The sequence below is a fragment of the Mizuhopecten yessoensis genome, unplaced genomic scaffold (assembly GCF_002113885.1).
Source record: "Mizuhopecten yessoensis strain PY_sf001 unplaced genomic scaffold, ASM211388v2 scaffold1883, whole genome shotgun sequence".
In the NCBI taxonomy this organism is placed as follows: Eukaryota; Metazoa; Mollusca; class Bivalvia; order Pectinida; family Pectinidae; genus Mizuhopecten; species Mizuhopecten yessoensis.
In genome coordinates, this window is record NW_018404269.1 from 407,625 (window position 1) to 429,689 (window position 22,065).

Below are 22,065 nucleotides of genomic sequence, written 5' to 3' on the forward strand. Positions count from 1 at the left end.
CTCAACACTCCGGATTAGACAAACAAGTCTCAACACTCCGGATGAGATTTTTCAAGTTTCTTAAACGACAAAGCCTCGGGCAAAACTTCGAAAATCTTACCAACAGGTTGAGATTTCACTGTCTTTGTTCTAACACAAGAGGTCTACCTTTTCGACTTTTCTAATCAGCAGAATTCTTTATGGCTTGCTTTTTTTACTTAAATTTAGTTTGTTGCACAGAAAAATCAAACTTCAAAGCTTTCCTAAGCAGTCCCTTCCTGTTTGTTAAACATGAATCGAGTATCACCCTGTATAACAATAAGACAAAGAAATCTTATTTTTTCAAAATTTATTTTTTGACAGTTTAACATGATTGTATTTATATATGTATCTTTTCGACTTGCTTTCTCTCAAAAATCGATTGTTTATAGGCACCAAGTTGTATAGACTGTCCTTACCATTTCATTATAACAATGCGTTCATCATAAATTACGTATCTGATTCAATAATAAACACATTCAACTTGTACATCACAAAAATCCCGTTATACCATTATTTGTTAAGATTTACCAAAGCTCTTGTAACATCTTTTCTTTCATGGACAAATTTGCCAAATACCTCATAAATGTTTTGAATAGCACACATTAACAATATCGTTATCTTTAACTAACAGTTCCCTCACATGAATGAAACGATCCATGCATAGTGGAATCGCGAATACAACGACCAATACAAAAATAATGTAAATAGTTTTACATTTTTCAAGTGAAACATGTCTAAATTAAATTTCCATTATTTGAATATACAGTATATCAGAGATCGTTTGTTTCCTTGGGGTAGAATTTGAATTTTCTTCCACAGTTAATAAATACCAGATATGAACTCATCTACCTCTATTGCACTAAACTCGTTGAAAATATCCTAAAGCACCAGATTTTTATCAGTCAAGGTTCAAGTTGTCTTGACATAAAAGTGCCTCCACAATGTCTTCAGGTTGGGAGAGTTGTGTACTACCTACTATCACCTGTAAGAAGTGAATTAAAATAATGTCAACAAACAGATAACGAGTCAACAACAATAGCGTGGCTTATGACATGTACATGTAGTTTCTTTTTATTTAATTTTTGACACTAAAAATATCTTATATCATTTATCAGGTAATAAAAAATCTTCAAAATCAGTAGGTGAACTTAAAATTGTGATTGTATTTTGCCTTCATTATTTTTTCAAATAGGGGAAAAAAGTCGACTTCAAGTCTATAATTTCGTTTTTTAATTTCTCAACTAAAATGCAAAAACATCCCACATATAATAGATTTTTTTGTGTAGATTTTTTTATAAAACAAAATAACTAGACCGGGCATTTATGGTTGGTGTTAAAACTCATTCACCCCTAAAATTTCACAATGAGCTACTCCAACCTTTGAATTGATAGAGTTCAAATGTGTCTTAAGGGGTGAATGAGTTAATAGCAAAATAAGCGATCATCAAACTGATACATGTACAATAACAAACATCTCTTACAGATAAAGATGAGATTACAGCCATTCATTTACCTTAAACTTATGAAATTGAAACATCAATTAACACAACACAACCAAAATAATATCAAGACTTGAAGCAAACTGCATTACTTTAACATTTACAGAAATATATGGTATTGTCTAGTGCAGCAAAATCCCTGTAACAACATCTTTCAAAACTAATAAGCTTTTACCTGTGTATCACTATGATGAGAAGTGACGGCATCCTTGATCAGTTTTGCCTCTGTTGCTGTGATACCTCCAACCACAAACACAATCAGCACCTTGTTGTCACTAGGTTTGGGCTTTGCCACTGTTCTGAAGAGTCTGAAATCAAGATTACCAGATAAGGTTTATGTTTTGCTACCGTTCTAAAGAGTTCATAAGAGATTAGCAGATTAGTTTTAGGCATTTCCACCATTCTCAATAGTCTAATAGCAAAATTACAAAAATAAACATATACGAAAATGTTAGGGTTCCTCTATTTTCCTATCTTTACTGGAGAAACAGCTATGCTTCTTGTTGTTGCAAGGTTTTGGTTTTGCTACCGTTCTAAAGAGTCTGAAATCAAGCTGACCAGAATAGTTTTAAGGCTTTGCCTATGTTCTAAAGAGTTTATACCAGATAACATTTAAATGAACATGTTTCGGTCCAGCCATTTTCATGGTATTTTACTGCGGAAACAGTTGCATGTACCATATGGAACCGAAGACATAAACCAAGTATACACCACTTTCTGATTACACAGAAGTAAACAATCTTATCCCTAGCTAATATATATTATCACACATCATACAAAATGTGAGACCAGAGCATTGCAAAATGCATGTATCTATGTTTTAATAATTTTTATTCATGTCATGAATTAAAAAAATTCTAACTTATTATTAAAATGTAAGTTTAAAGCACTTTAATAAGTATTTGTTTTGTTTTGTTTCTGCTAGGGTTTTGATATTAAATTCTTACCTTAATCCAGATTTTAAAAGATCTGTAAATCCACTTGATATATATTCAATATCTTGAATGTCTCCTTTAGTACTGTCAAACGTCAAATCCATCAGCTGTTTTAACAATGGGTTGCCCTTCGCAGGACTGAGAGTTGTGCTAGGATCAACTATACAACTGCAAATAGGAACAAACAATAGGTAAATTCATGAGAATCGTAAAAGAATTCCACTTTGGACCAAGGATTGTCTGTTAAATTTTGACATACTCACAGGCAAGTAATCAAAAACAGAGGGTATAAGACTAAGTTTAAAAATCTCAACTCAAAGAAAGGTAATAATACTAAAAATGAGGTCCATCAGACCTGTAGCAATCACCTGTAGCTTGGCAACACGTTGTAATGTTTAAATTACAGGAGATCATGATGGCCATCTCAGATTTTTTATTACCCAAAAGAATCCACAATAACATCACTTGGTCAGAGGGGAATGAAAGGTTACAATTTACATGTATCTCGTTAAATTGGGACTTTGTCGGAAATGTCTCAGCTAATCTAAGGGACAGAGTGGCAATTTTTTTTTTTTTAATTAGAACCTGGTTCTGATTAAAATATAGTAAGCTTCTACTGGCCTCATAGATTATGAAAGAGATACAGGAGTGGTCATCTTGGGATTTCTAAATCAACCCAAAAACAAAACCTATTCAGGACCATAAAAGGATCATTTATACAGAGTTAGAATAACTATTACACATAGTAAAAATAGAAAGTACATTTTATGTCAAAAATTATTGTCATGCAAAAAGAATATGCTCACGTAACAAGTAACCAATGGAAGACCTACCAATTCAGCTGGAAATGACAGTAATGTATCCCTGAACATGTTGGAGCCAGAAATGTGACACTGTTTCAGGTGCATTCAAATCCATCGAACATTGTTGAAGTCAATATACAAGGGTAACCAACTCAATGATGTAGTTATGTTGTTGCTAAGGAAAGGAAATATTTTAAATCGGTTATTATAGATACACTTACCATAGATGTTTTAAATGTTGTCTGGCTGAGCTCACTGCCTTTAGCTTACCAAACATGTCATCTAGGATGGCAGATACTATCTCCTCTGTCACTAGGTCTCCCACTGGCCAAACAAGTCATTCAATAAACATATAGCTGATACTGAGGGAGGTTTTTGTATAAACTGAAGAGTCTTTCAACATTTGGAATGAATGGAAATATTCCATTATTTGTAAATCAACATATCTACCTTAAAACTGACAAATAGATTAAGATGTTTAATTGATACGAGTGTTGAAGATTACAAAGTAAACTCTACTTATTTGAATACAAATCAAATATTTTCAACCTGTAGAATGTTTATCACTTACCCAAGGTCTTCGTCATTTTGGGTAGATAATCCTTTCCCTTCACTATACTCTTCACCAGTAACTCCTATTAATAGGACAAGAGTTATAGCATGTACAGTAAATTGTAAAAAGAAAAAACAATTACACAAAGTAACAAGGCAAAGTATTGCAAGGCAATTCATAGTCCCCCACCGGTAATGATTATTATAATAAACAAACAGTACATTTATGTGAGGAAGCATAGGTCACAGTGAGGTCATAGTGACCTACTTCTTGCACTCCGCCATCCCAAAATGTCCTTTGTACACCAAATCTGGTTACTCCAGGTGAAATAGTATAGAAGATATGCCCCTGACAAACATTTTCAGAAGTAAAGGTCAAAGTTCATGTCATAGGGACCTTCTTCTTGCACTCTTCCATCCCAAGATGTCCATGGACACCAAATATGGATACTCCAGGTAAAATGGTATAAATGATATGCCCAGACAAACATTTTAAGAAGTAAAGGACGAAGGTCAAGTCATAGGTCACAGTGATCTAATTCTTGCACTCTTCCATCCAAAGATGCCCTTGTACACAAAATCTGGTTACCCCAGGTGAAATAGTATAGAAGATAAGCCCCAGACAAACATTTTCAAAAGTAAAGGTCAAAGGTCAGGTTGTTTGTCACAGTGACCTACTTTTGGCACTCTACCATCCCAAGATGTTTTTGCACACCAAATCTGGTTACTCTAGGTGAAATAGTATAGAAGATATGCCCTCGACAAACTTTTTCGAAAGTTAAGGTCAAAGGTCAAGGCATAGGACAGGTCATAGTGACCTTCTTCTTGCACTCTGTACTCGGCCATCCCAAGATGTCCTTGTAGTGTACACCAAATCTGGTTGCTCCAGGTGAAAGAGTAGAGAAGATATATCCTGGACAAACTTCTCGGACGGAATGAAGGACGGCAGGACGGAGTGCAAACCTATAGCCCCCGCGGGTTCCTGGTGGGGGACTAATTAGAAATCTCATTACTAGTGGTTAAGCTTTATATTTGTAGGTAACAGAATCTGTTGACTTCCACTTAGAGTCCCCAATATCTTTTTACCTTGATAGCATGCTCCATATCACTGTAGTGAGCATCTTCCTCCAATAGAGAGTAGACATACACAACCTGTGTCAAAACACTATCCAGGGACTGGCACCTGTGCAACAGTAATAGATACAACAAGCTCAGGTTATATACATTATCATTTCAATAAAAAAAAGTAAGTGCATCTATCATCGTATGAGAACAGGCATAACACTTTTTTTTTAGAAATGATATTTTGACTGTTAAAAGTCAGGCATGAATGAAATTTGAACATTACCGTTTATTCTTTAGCCTATTTTTAAAATCCATTGCATAGATCAGCTGACTAGTGACTAACCATTTTAAATTTGTATAACATATCAATTTGTGAGTATGGTATTAAAACATATTATTAACATTCACATATACTTTATTTGCGCAATAGAATCAGAACCTCAAATATAAAATATAGAGGGAGGAGAGCCAATGCCAGTCAGCTGTAGGTAGGGACCTTAGATAATGTGCCTACTGTAAGTTACACTTCCATGTATTGTAAACAATATTAAATGTGACCTACAGTTCCTCTGGTGACTTGTCCTGTGTGGTCTCCAGACTACTCAGTAGGACAGACAATGGTCCTTGACCCTCCTCACTCCCCACACTCTGTATCATCAGCTTCTCGGATGACCCCAGTAGATCCAACTCCTTATTTCGAGAACTCTTCAAACATTGACACGTAGCCATGGCAACCTGAACTGTTTCTAGATGATTTGAGATTGCTTTATAGTTTCCTCTGCATGATAAGAAACAAGTTTATTTAGAAATTGTATTCAAACATTTTGATTACAATCTTTTTCGGGACGAAAAAGCTTTACTTAATTCTAATGCAATTAAAACTTAACATCTTTGCTGCATTACATACAACGATATTATATATATGTGTCAAACAGGATATGTGGGCAATATATATGGAATTACAAAGATTTCAGTTTTTGTATCAAAATAATCAGCTTATATAATGTGCTTGTTATGGAATAAAACTTTGATGATATGAGATAAACTTACTTAAACAGCTGAAGGGTATTATCCAGTTGTTCTGCTGTGACACGGCCAGGTTTTCCTGATAATTTGAGGGGTAGCTTTTCTGTAGAGGCAGATTCTACAAGTGATCTATTGACCTCCATTAGCCCCTCCTGTTGGAAGTCAGCTCAATTCATTTATCAACATACATATAATGATCATACTTTTCTACATTTAAATCTTTTTCCTTCCATTTAACCGAAATAAACATGTTTTCCTGGTGAAATCATGTAAAGATTCAATCCAAAAAAATACCAATTTGTCCATTTTTACACATTTTATTGATATGAAATGTAGCCTAATAGTCTATTCTTTACTAGTGAAAATTCCATGTCAAATATAAAGTACACCTTTTTATTAAATAAGTTTTACAAATGAGATTTTTATTCAGTTGACCCTTATAACAAGTCAAATAATATTTTACTTAAAATTATGGTCAAACATGTGCACGTCAGCTAGACATGTCCATTCATACCAAAGTGTCAAAGCTGATTTTGGGGGGTCAAAAAAATATTCTCTAAAGGGTCTAATAAAAGCCCCGGGATTTTTCCCCCACAAACGTATATGAATCAGAAGCAGTGTGGTACAATGATTTAAGATTTGATGAACCCAGTCCCCTTTTTGATAGCTTCATATGGACTGGGCCCTTTGTGCTGCTTAATAGAGGTAAAAATAATAATATGCCTATGTGGTTTACTTGATACCTTGACTTTAGAGTTGAGAAGAGGCAAAAGATGTGCTTGAGTTATCTGCCCTTTACATCCTGCCAAACTTCCAGGGGCTATCACTTCCTTAGATTCACTACAATAAAGAAAATGTAAATGAGCCTGTCAGTCTGAACAAAGTGTATTTTCCTTCTTTTTGTTAATTTATTTTGATGGCTGAATTTTTATTATCAAACCATAGAAGTCAATCAAGTCTGTCATATAATGATTCTATCATGCACTGCTGACAACAGATTTCATAAAAGAAGGAATTTGATTATCAATCAAAAAGCATTAAATCTTGAAAAAGAATAAATATCATCATGCTCATGTTTTATTTATAATTTTATAATACACTATAACTTAATTTAGGGTGAAATAGTAGAAAACTGTTGTTTATTAAGTACATTGTATAAGAAAAGAAAAAGATTAAGCATACAAAACTGCAGGTCTGCCCAGATACATCTACCTAATGGTGATGTAGGAGTGTGATCACAGAAGAATGATAATGCCACTTGATTTCTGTGAAAGGCTGAAAACCTACCTAGTGACATGACACAAAGGTGTCATGTCCACACAGACATCATTATGGTGGCCCGGTAACCGTGACAACGTGCTGGTTACTTTGTCCATCAGGACCTCGGGTTGGTGTTGACATGGCGTCATCAAATCAAGATGACGATCAATCAACAGCAAAGAAACCTTGGTTTGTGCAGACTGAAAAAGTCAAATGAATTCATCATTCTAAAACAAGTAAAATGAATATACATATGTGGAGTAATGATTAACACAATCACAGTTATATGTATAGTAACAAACGTAATACAATACATTTTTATGTCACAAAGAACCATGCTACATGTGTAACATTGGTGATTCAGAGTAATAGCAACAATGGTAGTGTATGCGCTACTTTGAGGTTTTTGAAGTCAATTTAAATTTTAAACTCTGATGTTACTTCACTAATTTTTAAATTCTGATTTTGATTACCAATGTAGTAAGTAATAAATTGAATCCGATACTTGTTTCCATTCAAACCAACTTTTAAATCCAAATGTTATTAAGAGACTCATTTGAGATAATCTACTTACATTGTATGTATCTTTACATATAAATCATTGTAGCTAGTTATTTCTACCAAATCAAGCATAAAACCAATATTTCTGCACGTTTAATGTTTTATTATTGTTTATGAAGGAACGTTACATGTTCAGGCTCCATTTTTGAAAAAGTCCTTAACTTTCAGGATGCAAAAGTCAATAAAGGAAATTTTTAACTTGTGCATGCATGAAATAATTACTAACTACCACACAAGTACACATGGGTCATGTGTGTTGATTTACTGACTATGTACAGTGTAATCAGTTTTTCTTTGATAGATTTTTAAAAATAAAAATTCTGCACATCATAAATGTTACTTGCAGTGTTAAGGGGATTAAACACTTTTTGTCTTCAAAGTTAAGAACCCATTAGTCACTCAAGACTTGAGGATGTCTATTTGATGCGGTCGATTTCTAAACTTTTCAATATTTGATGTTTTTACATAAATCTAGAACAATTCATTTTTATTATTATTAAAATGCTTCATGTCACGGATATCATGTCCATACCTTGCGTCTGAGTTTTGCTGGAGGATAGCTAGCCAATTCTGTCGCCAAAATCTTACTGGTCTGACCGACAAAAAAGCAGTCCTCTTGGACATTTAGCTCACCCAGCATACTGTCTATACTGCCAACCAGCATCTACCGTATACACACAAACACAGAGGCTAAACAATCAAATTCTCCTAATTGGCTTCACTTAAACTGATAACATTATGAGGTTTTCTGTGCAGATTAATTGATATCCATTCACTTTTCATCCATGTATCTAATACAGATTTTTCAAGTAAACTATTTGTAATTAATATTGTACATGGACATGGTACATATACAACTACAATATAGATTTTTTTGCAGTTAATTTGACATGTTTGCACTGTAGTTCTCATTACACTCGTTCAATCATTAAGATTGTACAATGTATCATTCCTGTGTTATTCTGATGTAGAGACAAAAACCTACCTTGTACATAACTTGTAATGACTTAGGCAGGTGAGCTGCTTCAACATCTTTCAAATTGGAAAAGTTCTTATTGTCTCCCTTGAAACATAAAAAGTATAAGGTTTTATGGTGGAAATAAAATGTAGAATAAAAGGTATGTTATATGTCACTGTAATTTAACTTAACAGAGAACAGTATAGCTTTGATTCATAATTATACCTATAGCCTAGCACCATCTTGTTGAACCATTGAAAACCAGTACTTTTAATTCATTCATGAATTTACAAATTTAGTGACTGATACAAATGAGGATGATTTGGCTGTTATTTATGCAAATGTGTGGAGAGTGTTTTATATTATATTCATAAATAAACAAAGTGCAGCATGTAACAACAGCCTGTATGCAGATCAATTGAGCAACAGTAGACATATGAAATGGTACTTACCCGCACAGACTTGTACTGCAGTGACAGCCGAGGAAGATCTGAAGACATCAGAGGGAACAACCTGCTAAAGGAGGGCGTCACAAATAGGCCAGGAGTCAGGCAGCTGGCAAACAGGGGCACATAGCTTACTTCTGCTGTGTAGTTCTGTTTACAGTAGTACAACAGAGTAAGATATATAACTTCAGGATGTAATACAACAGAGTAAGATATATAACTTCAGGATGAAAAGATGCATTTTATCTGACATTGTGTAAGTCATTTATTTGAACATTAGACCTTAGTTTTCCCAAGCAAACAACAGCACAAATATGGTGACTCTGAACATCAGGTTTCTGAAGGAGAAGATATTTGAAGTTTTTGGTACGTAGATTACATACATGTATGACACTTGACCTTCAAAAAGAGTCAAGATCATTTTTTTTTAAATATATTCCATAGCCATTACCCCCAACAAGGTACAGCGCAATGCAGATAGTATCACTCAAAGTATATAATGGTTGCAGTTATGTAAAAAAATGTTTCAATTTATTAATTCATTGATTTATTATTTATTCAACACACTCGACCTGATGACCTTGACAGGAATTTTGCAAATATGTTTGTTTTGCTATGATAATATTTCAATACACGTTCCTTTCTCCTTATTAATGGCTCTGCTAGTTTGAAAATTACTTTTGATTAAATGTTTAATACCATATTTCCCATCCACTCCAGTACGCTCTCTTCAAATCGTTCAAAGACCAGATTTTCATCTCCATCAAAAGTCCCAGTCCGACTAAATAGGTGGACACACGGACTCACAGTAGTGATAACCACCACATATTGGAGCTTGCTGGCCTCAATAATGTTCTGAATGACCCGGCTAGTGACTTCCTGTAGCAGTGAACTCACAATGAACACCGCCTTCTTACATGTTTGATCAACGCTCTGAAATATAAATAAAAAATCACAACACTGTATGTGTATGAAATAACTAAATTATCAAAAATATGGAGAGATTTGCTAGAATGTTAATTAAAAGCTTGATTTGTATCATCTTTTTTTGTTATCATTTAATCAAGGAAATTACACAATTGAAATATAATAAAGAAATGAAGTATGCTATTTATCACTTCAGCAATCATAGCAGAAATCACTTAAAGCGTAATACAAATTGATACTAATAGACAGTTTTTAATGAACAAGATTTAATTTGTTTTACAAACTATCCCTATTTTGGAGGGAGACTCTCGATTTTGGACCCTAAAATGGAGTATTTTCAAACTGTGAAACTGCTAAACAATTCCTATTTTCTATGATCTGATGACTCAAAAGATGCAATCTGAAAGTGTTATTTTAACAAGAGGCCCAGAGGGCATGTATCGCTCACCTGGATAATAAGGCATCATGGGAAATTATTCTTATTACATTAAATCCCTCCAGTGGTACAGAAGAAGAAAGATTTAAAAAGTTTAAACCTCTAATTTCCCTATTGGGCCCCGCAACTTTTATACAAAATTGAGTCCCCTTGGCCCAAAGATGCTCCAGACCAAATTAGGATATAAAATCCCTTTATTCATACTGTAGGAGAAAGGATTCCAAAGTTTTTTACCTCTATTTTCCCTATTGGGCCCCGCAACTCTGCCCCCAGGGGGTCCAAACTCACCGTTCAAGGATGCTCCAGCTTAAATTGGGAGAAATTCCCTTAATCCCTATGGTAGAAGAAGGATTTTAAAAGTTTTACCTCTATTTCCCCTATTGGGCCCCACCTCTCTGCCCCCAGGGGGACCACACCCACCGTTTATACAAAATTGAGTCCCCTTGGCCTAAGGATGTTCCCGACTAAATTTAGTCCAAAGCTACCAGGGGGACCACACCCACCGTTTATACAAAATTGAGTCCCCTTGGCCTAAGGATGTTCCCGACTAAATTTAGTCCAAAGCTACCAGGGGGACCACACCCACCGTTTATACAAAATTGAGTCCCCTTGGCCTAAGGATGTTCCCGACTAAATTTAGTCCAAAGCTACTTGGCCGTTCAGGACAAGTAGCGTTTTAAAGGAAAAGTTGATGGACGAACAGACGGACGCCGGACGGACGCCGGACGGACGCTGCGCCATGGCATAAGCTCACTTGCCCTTCGGGCAGGTGACCTAAAAATTGTTCATAGAGTGTACATACACACATTTTTATGCTTTAAATGCTAGCACCTTTAATATCCTCCATGGAAATTTCATCAAGAAAACAACAACATATCATGATTATTCAGCCTACTAAGTTTCAAAGAAATCCGTCAAGAAATGTAGGAGTATAGATCTCCGGACAAAAAAAACAAATACTGAAATGAACAAAGGGTAATTACTTTTGAAAAAATTGTTGAATCGAAATTCTTTTAAGGGAGACACAACTTTATATCATGATTATAATGTATACCAAGTTTCAAAGAGATTGGTTGAAAAATGCAGGAGGAGATTGCCGGACAAACAAAAGTTTACGCCGGATGGACAGACGGACGGACAACGTCATACCATAATACTACCGTCAAATTTGACGGGCGCATAAAAGTTGGCAGAATGTAGTTAATATTTTATATTATGATTTAAGCTCTATAAAGGCCACACTACTCTTTCCTTATGATGTCATATAACCACCTCAAATGAAGAGAATTCTTTAACATTGATGGCTCCAGCCTCCAGCAAAAGTGCCAAGCCTCCATTCCAATGTAGGTTCTCAGCAACTGCATCATCAGCAAAAACTACTGCTCTGTTCACCTTCTGGCATATCTTCTGCCACAGGGACACAGAGCTTTGGTGTAAGGACCTCATCGGGACAGGACCAGAACAAAACTACAACAAAACTTATATTTTTCAAGTTACAGTTACAATAATGCAAATTAATTAATAATGTCAGATCAGATTTCAATAATATACGTATAAAAAGCAATCACAGGCCTTATGACTGTAATAAATACATAAACTTTACATAACGTGTCCTTTTGTAACATTTGATATTGGTATAAATACAAATTATAAACATTATAACACTTTCAGTTTTAATGTACATAACTTTAACATATCCAGTGCATTTATAACATCACAGAATTTTATGAAATGACACATCATCTAAAGTTCATCTATCGATCAAGATTGCATAATAACATAGCCTTTGTTTTCCTATTTATAATCTGGTCAAATATATAAGTGGATTTTACTATGATTAACTGGTTTCGCAAGGCAACATGCATCTATCTTGATTTGAGGTCAGTATACGTCTCAATACCTAGTAAAAGAGAAAATAAGCTTGGTATTACCTAGGTATGTGAATGAACTTAAGATGATATGTCATTTGGTAGCACTCAGTTGGGTCGAAAAAGACATTGACATGTTACAATTTAAAGTCTGGTGACTTATTTTTATGAAGACATTTGCCTTAATGCTTTATTACTGACTTAGTTAAAAACAAGTTCAAAATACTCAAATCTAATTACATATATATAAGTTCTATTTTTAATTAGGGTCTAACCCGTCTTAGAATATGACTTATCAGGTGGTTGAAATTTTGAGTGACTGTAGTAACTTTTAGTGGGTTTTTGAACAGTAGTACATGTAAGTTAATATAAGCATGTTTGGGCGTTCCAATTTACTTATTATAATCAGTAATGCTAACTTAATGCTATCTAATCATCATTGTCTCAAAAACCCAGGTGTTCTATATAATCTAGCCCCAGTTTCCTCTGACCCTTGACCCCAGACTTCAGACATTTTAACAGATAGCAAACATCTACAACATATATAGTCCAAATTTCCTCTTGTGTTAGGTTGTTTCAGTAACAGGTCGTTTCGGTAACAAGACGAAAGTCATGTCAAAAGTCGTTTCGGAATTTTTCATTTTTTTTTCTTCTGTAGATACCATTGTCTATATTCTTTAATCACATTTTATTGACAAATAAAATTGAACAATGGATTGGGTAAAAGTTGTTACAACGTATCATACATATAGCTTTCTCCCATCATACATTTACCATTACATGAAGTAAATATACACAACATAAAAACATTGTTCAAAACATATTGCTGGATTTGATGAATATTGATTCACATGTCTAAAACATATTCTACATATTATTTCACGTTTTTACTTTTGTGAAATTGAACTTCAATTTAGCAAAAAAATGCTTAAAGCATTGTTAAAATCAATGTTAACTCATTCTTCTCTTAATGTCAATAATGGAGAACAGAGTGAATTGAAATCATATTAAGAATTGAATATTAAATTTCATAAGTTCCTCTCTGTATTTGATAATGATATTAGTTTCACCAGGTAACACACACTGTCAATCGGGTAAAGATTGGTAGGTATCCCCTCAAGCTCTAGCAATCTTGAAACACTTAATGATCCCTAGCACGAGTAGGTCTTGACAAATGTCATAGACTAAAACTATACTCGTGTATTTACAGGACTTTATATGAAACGGGAGGGAAATGTAATTTGTAAGTTACCATAAACCTTATTGTTTTATTCGACTTTAGTTTAATTTAATGAAAATTGAAATCTGAGAAAATAGCTCAAGCAGAGTGTATCACAACTATCTGAACCTGTTCAATACACTTTAACACGATGACAGTTTGATCAATATCTCGTTAATACTTACTTGTTACAATATTATAACCGATGATCTTCACATTTAATACATCACCAAAATTGTCAAATAAAATTGGCCTATGCTAGATTTTACATTGCAGCAGTTGTCTGCTACGTTAACCGGAAGTAAGTAGCACGTAAGCAGTCGGCAAACCTCGGGTGACTCCCCTGCGAGGAAGGAAGCACCCGAGGAGTTCCGAGTGACGTTGTTAGAACTCTTCAACGTTTTGGTACTGGAAGTCCGCGTAAACATGAAAGAATCATTCGTTGGGTCGAGTCAGAGATTATTTGAGACAACTTTTACCTACAGATCGCAACGAATATCTTAGCCGTGCTGAAAATATGTTTATAATGCAATGTTTGTGTCAAATTGTACATCTTGACAAGTACCAGAGTCGATCTGAGTCGAATATCGATCGTTATACGTTATACGTCTCTGCAAAAATACAATTGGTATCTCAGTTACAACAACACTGAACAGGCTGCTGCTAATTCATTGGTATCTAGCTTCCGAAGCAAAACAAGGGAGTGTTGTAGGCCTACCATGGAGGAGGAATACCATCATAATCTGACTGTGATCGCTTGTTGTGGGTTCGATACAGTTCGTGAATTTTATAATCTCGCACAATACACTATGTACATATAAGCAAGTAACGTTATCAATATTGTTATCATCGTGCGAGTTTGCATCGGATTTCTGATAGCTGGCGACAAACTCTTCTTAGGGGACGATGGGCTGGCTGATTCAGTCTGTCATTCTGGTTTTCTTGGGAGTTCTCTGTTATAAGATACCCAATTATTTTAGGACCTCTTTGCCACCTGTTGTTGAAGGAAATTTTCACCCTGATTTCAGAGAGGTTGCCAATGTGTTCAGGTAATGACAGTAACTTCAAAGTTAATCGCCTTATTTGTATTGTCAATTTGTAGGTAATGGATAACTTTACTCCATTTGTAAAGGCCCTGAGGAAGGATGGTCATCCCAATATCTAACCCGAGTTTCCTCTGGCCCTGACACCAGACTTGGACATTTTGACAGATAGATGTCTGGTGTGGGCTGGGCCCAACAGACGTTTATCTGTCAGAATGTCCAAGTCTGGTGTCCGGGCCAGAGGAAACTCGCAATTGGGCTAACAATACCTTATACCTCCAAGCATCCTGGTGGACTTGTATATAACATTATCTGCATATGTAAGCGCAATACCATTAAACGTTTAATCTAATTTTCGGGTTAATTATGCACCTTGTCTGAAAAAACTTACTATCTTCTTTAAAAAAATATCTTCTCCATCAAAAAGGTTGATAGTCATTTGGTTTGGACTACACGCCCATCCATCATTAAAATATATAGTGGAAAGGGTATTTTATGTCAGCTTTATGTTGTATCTGTATCTGTATTTTTTCCTCACGAAATGAGCATTACTTATCGCGGATGATTAGAGGGTAAGAATATTGGTAGCCCGATCACTAGTTTCCTCTGGCCCTGACACCAGACTTAAACATTCTGACTGATAAATGTCTGTTGTAAAGGCTCATCCACCCAAAATATTGGTGTGTGCATATGTAGCTCCATTGCTAAGAAAACTACTGGCCATGACCAAATGCAACATCAGTCGCTACGTATACATGTACATACACACTCGCCCAAACACTATACCATTCATGTGTATATGAACATCAATGTCATCTAAAGAGTACCTCACAAGTAATTATCAAATGTAGGTCACTGTAACCTATATTACCTGTATCCTTTTAAGGGACTTGGGTTAAACTTAGTATTATCTCAGTTTCCATAGAATGATATATCTCTGAATTCCACCGAAGAAGGGTTGGGTATATATGTACATGTGTGTTTTACAAACATTTTCTTAAATATTTGTACATTCCTGAATAAGTGAGGATGATGAACATAAGGATTGATATCAGGAACATGACGATGAGATAGTGCCAGGATGTTAAGACATCGATGCGACTCTCAACCCTGTTGAGCTACAAGTTGAGCAGGATTGAGCTTAATTAATTAGAGATGAAATAAATTGTAACATTCAGGTTTCTTAAATATGTCATTTTGATATCATCAACCATGTGCACTAATCATATACATTGTACAATGTGTGTTACATATTGATAATACTGGATTACAGAATTTGTCTATTGAAAACCAACTTGGGTCATGACATTTCTTGGTTCTGTAGACTTATTGTCTATTGAAAATCCACAGTTATTTCCAAACCCTTGTTTTCTAGTTTAGAAAATAATCACTGTCTAAATTGTACATATTCAGAAAGCTGGTTGAGGATGGCAGTGAGAAGGGAGCATCGTTTGCTGTTTACTACCGTGGGAAGCCTGTGGTGGATATGTGGGGTGGATATGTTGACCAGGAGTCTGAGCAGCGTTGGAGAAACGACACAATGACACTGGTCTTTTCCTGCACCAAAGGAGTTGCCGCCATTGTAGCAGCTATGCTTGCTGACAAGTATTAATTTTTAATTACCTGACTAGTCTAAGGCCATAGTAATCATGAACTTGAGCATCCAAAGGTTCAGCGTTAGCCAGCGTTCATTACCCATCCAACTGTTCATCATCTACTTTCTTGAGAGAAAAAAAACCTACATTAGCAACTTTTTGCCTCCGACTATAAATGATGCTCAAATGAATGGCCTTGACCTACTTTCTAGGTTACATTGGTCTTATACTTTTTGCAGCATATTAGCAGAGCAATGATTCTTGGTCTTTTAAAAGTAATGGTTTTCAGGATTGTTTCACTAAAATAATTGGCCCACATTAAACATCACTGGTCTGGGCTAAATAAGTGAAAATATTGAAATTACTCTTTGTACCATAATATGTAGGGTAATGTTATCTAGCCTGTAGCTTGCTGACAGTGATGGCAGGCCACCCAAACAACTGTATTTGTCATATATTCGATATCACATTACCAGATAAGCAGCTTGTAACTTGCACAGGAAATGTTGTTCAAATTCAAGGTAATACTAAGGATAAACCATTAAATACAAGTTAAATTATTTTGTTGTTGTTGTAGAACTTCATTTTTGTCTGTTTCAGAGGATTCCTAGACTACCAGAAGTTGGTTTCATATTATTGGCCTGGCTTTGCCAAAAATGGAAAAGAGAATATCACTGTCGAAATGCTACTGAGTCATCAGGTAATAAACTGAAAATATAAAAATGTATGATATTGTTGTGATTTAAAGGTACGTACAACCTAACCAATCAAGTGACAGTTGTAAATTAAGAACTCGGGAATTAAGGTAGAATAAAATCATGAGATTTGTTTTCTATTTTCCTTTAAGAAACTGATTTGTCAAATGTGATTAGAAACTCATGGCTAAAATATAGCAAAATATGACTGTAATTAAATGTAGTTCCCGTTACAAAATCTATTTTAGGCAGGCCTTGTTACAACCAATGAAACAGTCCCTCTACATTGGTTAATCTCGGACCCGGAGAGGTTGGAGCGATTCCTGGAAAATCAAACACCAACAATAAAGCCAGGTATAAATGAAAACAAACCGGTACTAACAGAAAATATAGAAAGGAAAAAGAGTAACCTAACGAAGATATAGAAAGTATAAAGCATGTGAGCTGACCTGAGTGACTCAATTAATACCTCTAACTATTGACATGCAATTCCTATATACATGTATATACTCCCATCCATTTACATGTGACAAAAGTAGCCTTCCCAGTTCTCCAGATTATTGTAACAGAAAGTGAAACATGTTCAATGGTCAACCGGTGTATTTTACAATTTTCAGCATATATTTGATCCCTGTTATATTCCTGGTATGTCAAGAAGGTTTTGTAGGGGTAAGACATTTTGTTTATCAAATTGTGTACCTGATATATGTAGGAATATGTGTTTGTGAGGAATTTGTATGACTGTGTATATGAAGGTATTTGTAAAGTTTTGGATATTGTTTTAGAGTTATGTATTTGAAGGGTTGTGAATTATCAGAAAATGTATTTGTAGGTTCAGGTGTTGTGTACCATGCCATCACCTATGGTCTATACCTTGATCGTTTGCTGCCTAAGATTGATCCCCAAGGTCGATCAGTGAAACAAATGTTTGAGGAAGATATTGCGAATCCATTCAGTAAGTATGACAAAAGTCCGATAATGTTAAATGAGAATGCCTGCATCAATATAGTTCTCAAATACTCAGATGGTACATGTTTTTGGACTTCACACAAAATGTTTGATCTCTTATGATGAAAAATATTCTCATTTTGTTTGTCTCTTGAAATGTCAAAAGGCTCCTGGAGTTGTTAGTGTACTACATTGGAATTTTAGCATAGCAAATACACTGTAGTGAAAACTAAATTCAGGAATTATCTCCCTTCACTTGTTAAATCCCATTGAAACCAACTTTAAAAAAAAAATCTGCAAGTCCTTATATAAACACTTCCAGAAAATTTGCATTTATTGAGCTGTGAATACAATATAATCTATGTCATTTTGGTGTTTTTTTTGCACCTTGCATAACTTGACATCCTGAACAAATACTTACATGAATATGTTAGCTAGTCTGTCCCAGTGTTGCTGTTTGCATGAATGATATAGACACTTGAATATCACAAATTTAGTTCTGGTTTGGTTTTATAGGGCTAAGTGTCCTATTACATGTAACTATTTAGGTCAATTAAGGAGATGCATACCACCACAAGTATTAAGGAATATTTTTATTGGGATCTCTAAAATTAAGCTCAAAATGTGATGTACAATGTAAATATTAAATATTGGCGAAATATTTGGTGACATCCCAAAAAAAGGTATTAGCTAATTTATCTCATTCAGACAAAAGAGATCCTTGAAAATTAGGTTCTCCAAAAATAAAGACTATTTCAGTATCTTACCATACACTTGGCTTGAAAAATGGCTCAGCTGTCCTCTACTTAGTTCACTGACTTGTGATACGGCAATAACAAGTTGTATGGTCACAGTATGACTGAAGGAAATTTGACCGAAATTTGTTGAATAGATTTGAACCTCTATGGCACAAATGAATAGCTCATATTACATGCCACTACATACTACGATAGTTACAAAACTCTTAAGAACATATTGTTATATGATAAATTTAATAATTTTACGATAATATCGACAGAAAAACTGCATTTAAGAAAGTGCACAAACATTGTTTTTAATCAAAGAAGATTTGTGATACAAAACCAATTTTCTATTCATAAGTACATATCTAATATTAAGAAAGTATCTGTATATCATTAAATAGAAGTGTTTTGTCTTGTTTAAAATTACAGATATAGACTTCTCTATTGGATCAAAGAAATCAGAGGACTATCGGTTTGCACCTTTTACATCCCTCGATGTTAAAAACCTGATCTTCAAGTTCCTCTTCATGCCTTCGTACTGGGATGTGTTGTTGAGAATGATCCAGCCCAACTCACTAGTACTGACTAGTATGTCTGCTATAAAGGAGACTAAAAAAGTGGGTTTTATATTGAAAATTTCTATTATTTTCTTTATTAACTCATTCAACCCCTGAAATTTCATAATGAGCTATTCCAACCTTTGAATTGGAAGAGTTCAAAAGTGTCTTCAGGGGTGAATGAGTTTATTGTTAATAGTTCTCTGGTATTAATAGCTGGTAGCTATAAATGTTCACAACACTGTTTGTCTTATTTTCACTAGTAAAATAGTGCAATTTAAAGCTATTTTTAGGTCACCTGAGCTTTAGCTCAAGTGACCTATTGCTATCCGTCTTCGTCCGTCGTCCATCGTCCATTAACATTTTACATTTTCAACTTAAGCTGAATGTCTGGCAAAGGGATTTCATTAATATTTCATGGGAAGGTTACTGACATCTCCCTGACCAAGTGTTAAATTTTTATTTTTCGGGTCGATCAGAAATCCAATATGGCCGCCACGGCCGCCATTTTGAAAAACTATTTCAAACTTAAAGTCAAGTTCTACTTGGCTGATTGAACTGAAACTTTGTAGGAATGATCGACTCATGGTCCTGACGAAGTTTTGTTATTTTTCAGGTCAATCAGAAATACAATTTGGCTGCCATGGCCGCTATTTTGAAATTCCTATTTCAAACTTAAAAACAAGTTCTAATAGGCCGATCTAACTGAAAATCGGTCTAGGAATGATCAGCTCATGGTCCTGACAAACTGGTACTCAAATTGGTACATATTTCAACAACAAAAATGAATACTGTAGGACTCAGGTGACCGTTAAGGCCCATGGGCCTCTTGTTATAATTCTAATACATTTTATTTAAAAAGTGTAAAATGTGTTTGCTAAACTAACTTATGTATCAATGTAAAGCTCATTTTGCACTGGCTAAAAATGTTACTATGAAGTAAGTAAAAGGGCAAATCTAAAAATTGAAGAAAAAAAAACATTTCTTTTGATTATGAAAGATGTAGTCTTCTCAGATAACAAAAAATATACCAAATTGAACTTTTTTTCTGCTGTTGATAATCAATAAGATTATTTTAAAATGCCATGAGAATTGTACGGTATTGGCAAACTCATATTTTTATTTTATTTACAAGAAGTTTATTGATATTGATTTTGTGATTTAGGTGTTGTGTAACACAAATTCATATAATAACCTCACAAATAGTTTTCAGATTTCTACAACGTTTGTTAACCCTTTCACCACTGTAGACCATAATAGACTCATTCAGATCAATGCATGGTAGAGTCTACTAAAGTTACATAGGGGTGAAAGGGTTAAACTGAAGAAAAAAATAATTTTACTTTTAGTTTCTGTTGCAATTTGATATTACCCAATAGCAACGGTCATTATATTGGCTTTTAGCCAATATGGTTTCATTGATTTATATTCTTGTCTGTGAACTCGAACAAATCCAAAGTTAGCTTGTATACTCACTTAAATAAAGTCAAATCACAGAGACTGATAGCCAGACCACGCTAACCTATCATTGGTTCCTGAAAAAATTGCAGATTATCGTCTCTGACTAATTGTTATAAATCAAGGTATAAAAACAATTTGTAGCTTGTCTTTTTTAGACATTTTACTAAGGTAGATTTGTTTTTTGAAAATTGATTCCATTTGTTAACTTATTTGCAGAAAATTGACATTATATAACAAGAGAGTGAACTCGGAAATGAATGAGATAAAACACGAAGATACATTAGTATGGTAGTTGTTCAGCTCCTGTTTGTTTGTCCAATAGATTGCCATGTTAAGGAACCCTGAGATTCGTCAGGTCCCACTTGTGTCCGTCATGGGTCACGGTAATGCTCGCTCACTAGCCAAACTGTACGGAATTCTGGCTAATGGTGGACAGATCAATGGAAAGCAGATGATCTCACAAGAAATGATCCATGTTTTGAATAAACCGGTTGTCTCTAAACTCAGCCTAGATTTACATAGGCCTGCTACATATGGACTTGGCCTCATCTTCTTTGATAATCCACAGGTAATTTGAGTTGTAAATATTTTCATTACATTACAAAGAGGATGTGTGTATACTAATTAGCTATCTAAATAAGTCTATTTTTATGATTACAAATTAGGTGTGAACTTATGGACTCCTAGAATTTCTGATGGCATAAAGTTGAATGATGTCAGTGTAAGATATGATATTTGTATTCATTATCAATATTATTGTTTTAGGTAAACATGATTTATTGAGATGAACATATATTTTATATTGAAAACTTGATCGTAAGACTTAATTTAAACAACCATTTGTTACTAATTCTACAGTAAAACCTTTTTGATCATAGCACTGCTCGGTCAACTTCAAGAAAATTGCAAGACAAACTCTTTTCGGAACCCTACACATTTGTTCGTAACTATTTCATGCATTGTCAAAGAAACATTTATTAGACCAGAGATATCACTTTTTCGACACATATGCATGAATGTTTTCAATAATGTACATATGATTTAAAATTCATAGATTAAATCTCAACAAATGTTAATACCATCATTCACATTTTGTTTATTGTTGTTTTATTAAAATGTTATTCATGGTGCATAACCGTTGTTTTATTGACTTTGACCATGTGTTTTCAGGGCGGCAAGGTGATTGGACACACGGGTTATGGTGGACAGATGGCTAATGCTGACGTGGCAAACCACCTAGGTCTAGCCTACATCACTAATCATCTCTCCGAATACTCCTTTGGAGATGATCCTAAGTACCTAGCCTTACAAAAGGCCACTTACAACTGTCTTCATAAACATTCCAAAAGATATGCTGATTAAATGACAAAAACATTGTTCTTGTTTTGACATTTTCTTTTCAAAAATCTTCGTTATTTATAGTAAAGAGACAGGAAGAAAGATTTAG

The 22,065-nt window shown here is 34.6% G+C and overlaps 2 protein-coding genes across 2 annotated transcripts; one reads left to right on the forward strand and one right to left on the reverse strand.

Annotated features, from left to right (window-relative positions):
• Positions 1-242: 242 nt before the first annotated feature.
• LOC110441940 (sec1 family domain-containing protein 2-like) lies at positions 243-13,914 on the reverse strand. Its single transcript, XM_021485259.1, has 16 exons — positions 13,762-13,914; positions 11,762-11,956; positions 9,826-10,059; positions 9,133-9,276; positions 8,708-8,785; positions 8,255-8,386; positions 7,189-7,361; positions 6,645-6,741; positions 5,926-6,053; positions 5,438-5,653; positions 4,897-4,993; positions 3,830-3,893; positions 3,480-3,582; positions 2,468-2,623; positions 1,696-1,828; positions 243-1,003 (listed from the first exon to the last, which is right to left on the reverse strand). Exons 2-16 carry the CDS (start codon positions 11,933-11,935, stop codon positions 920-922), a joined length of 2,013 nt encoding a protein of 670 aa, XP_021340934.1. The 5' UTR covers positions 11,936-11,956; positions 13,762-13,914; the 3' UTR covers positions 243-919.
• Positions 13,915-13,976: 62 nt separating this feature from the next.
• LOC110442098 (beta-lactamase domain-containing protein 2-like) lies at positions 13,977-21,995 on the forward strand. Its single transcript, XM_021485538.1, has 8 exons — positions 13,977-14,625; positions 16,033-16,224; positions 16,815-16,914; positions 17,158-17,263; positions 17,742-17,864; positions 19,030-19,217; positions 20,941-21,186; positions 21,789-21,995. Exons 1-8 carry the CDS (start codon positions 14,483-14,485, stop codon positions 21,978-21,980), a joined length of 1,290 nt encoding a protein of 429 aa, XP_021341213.1. The 5' UTR covers positions 13,977-14,482; the 3' UTR covers positions 21,981-21,995.
• Positions 21,996-22,065: the final 70 nt, after the last annotated feature.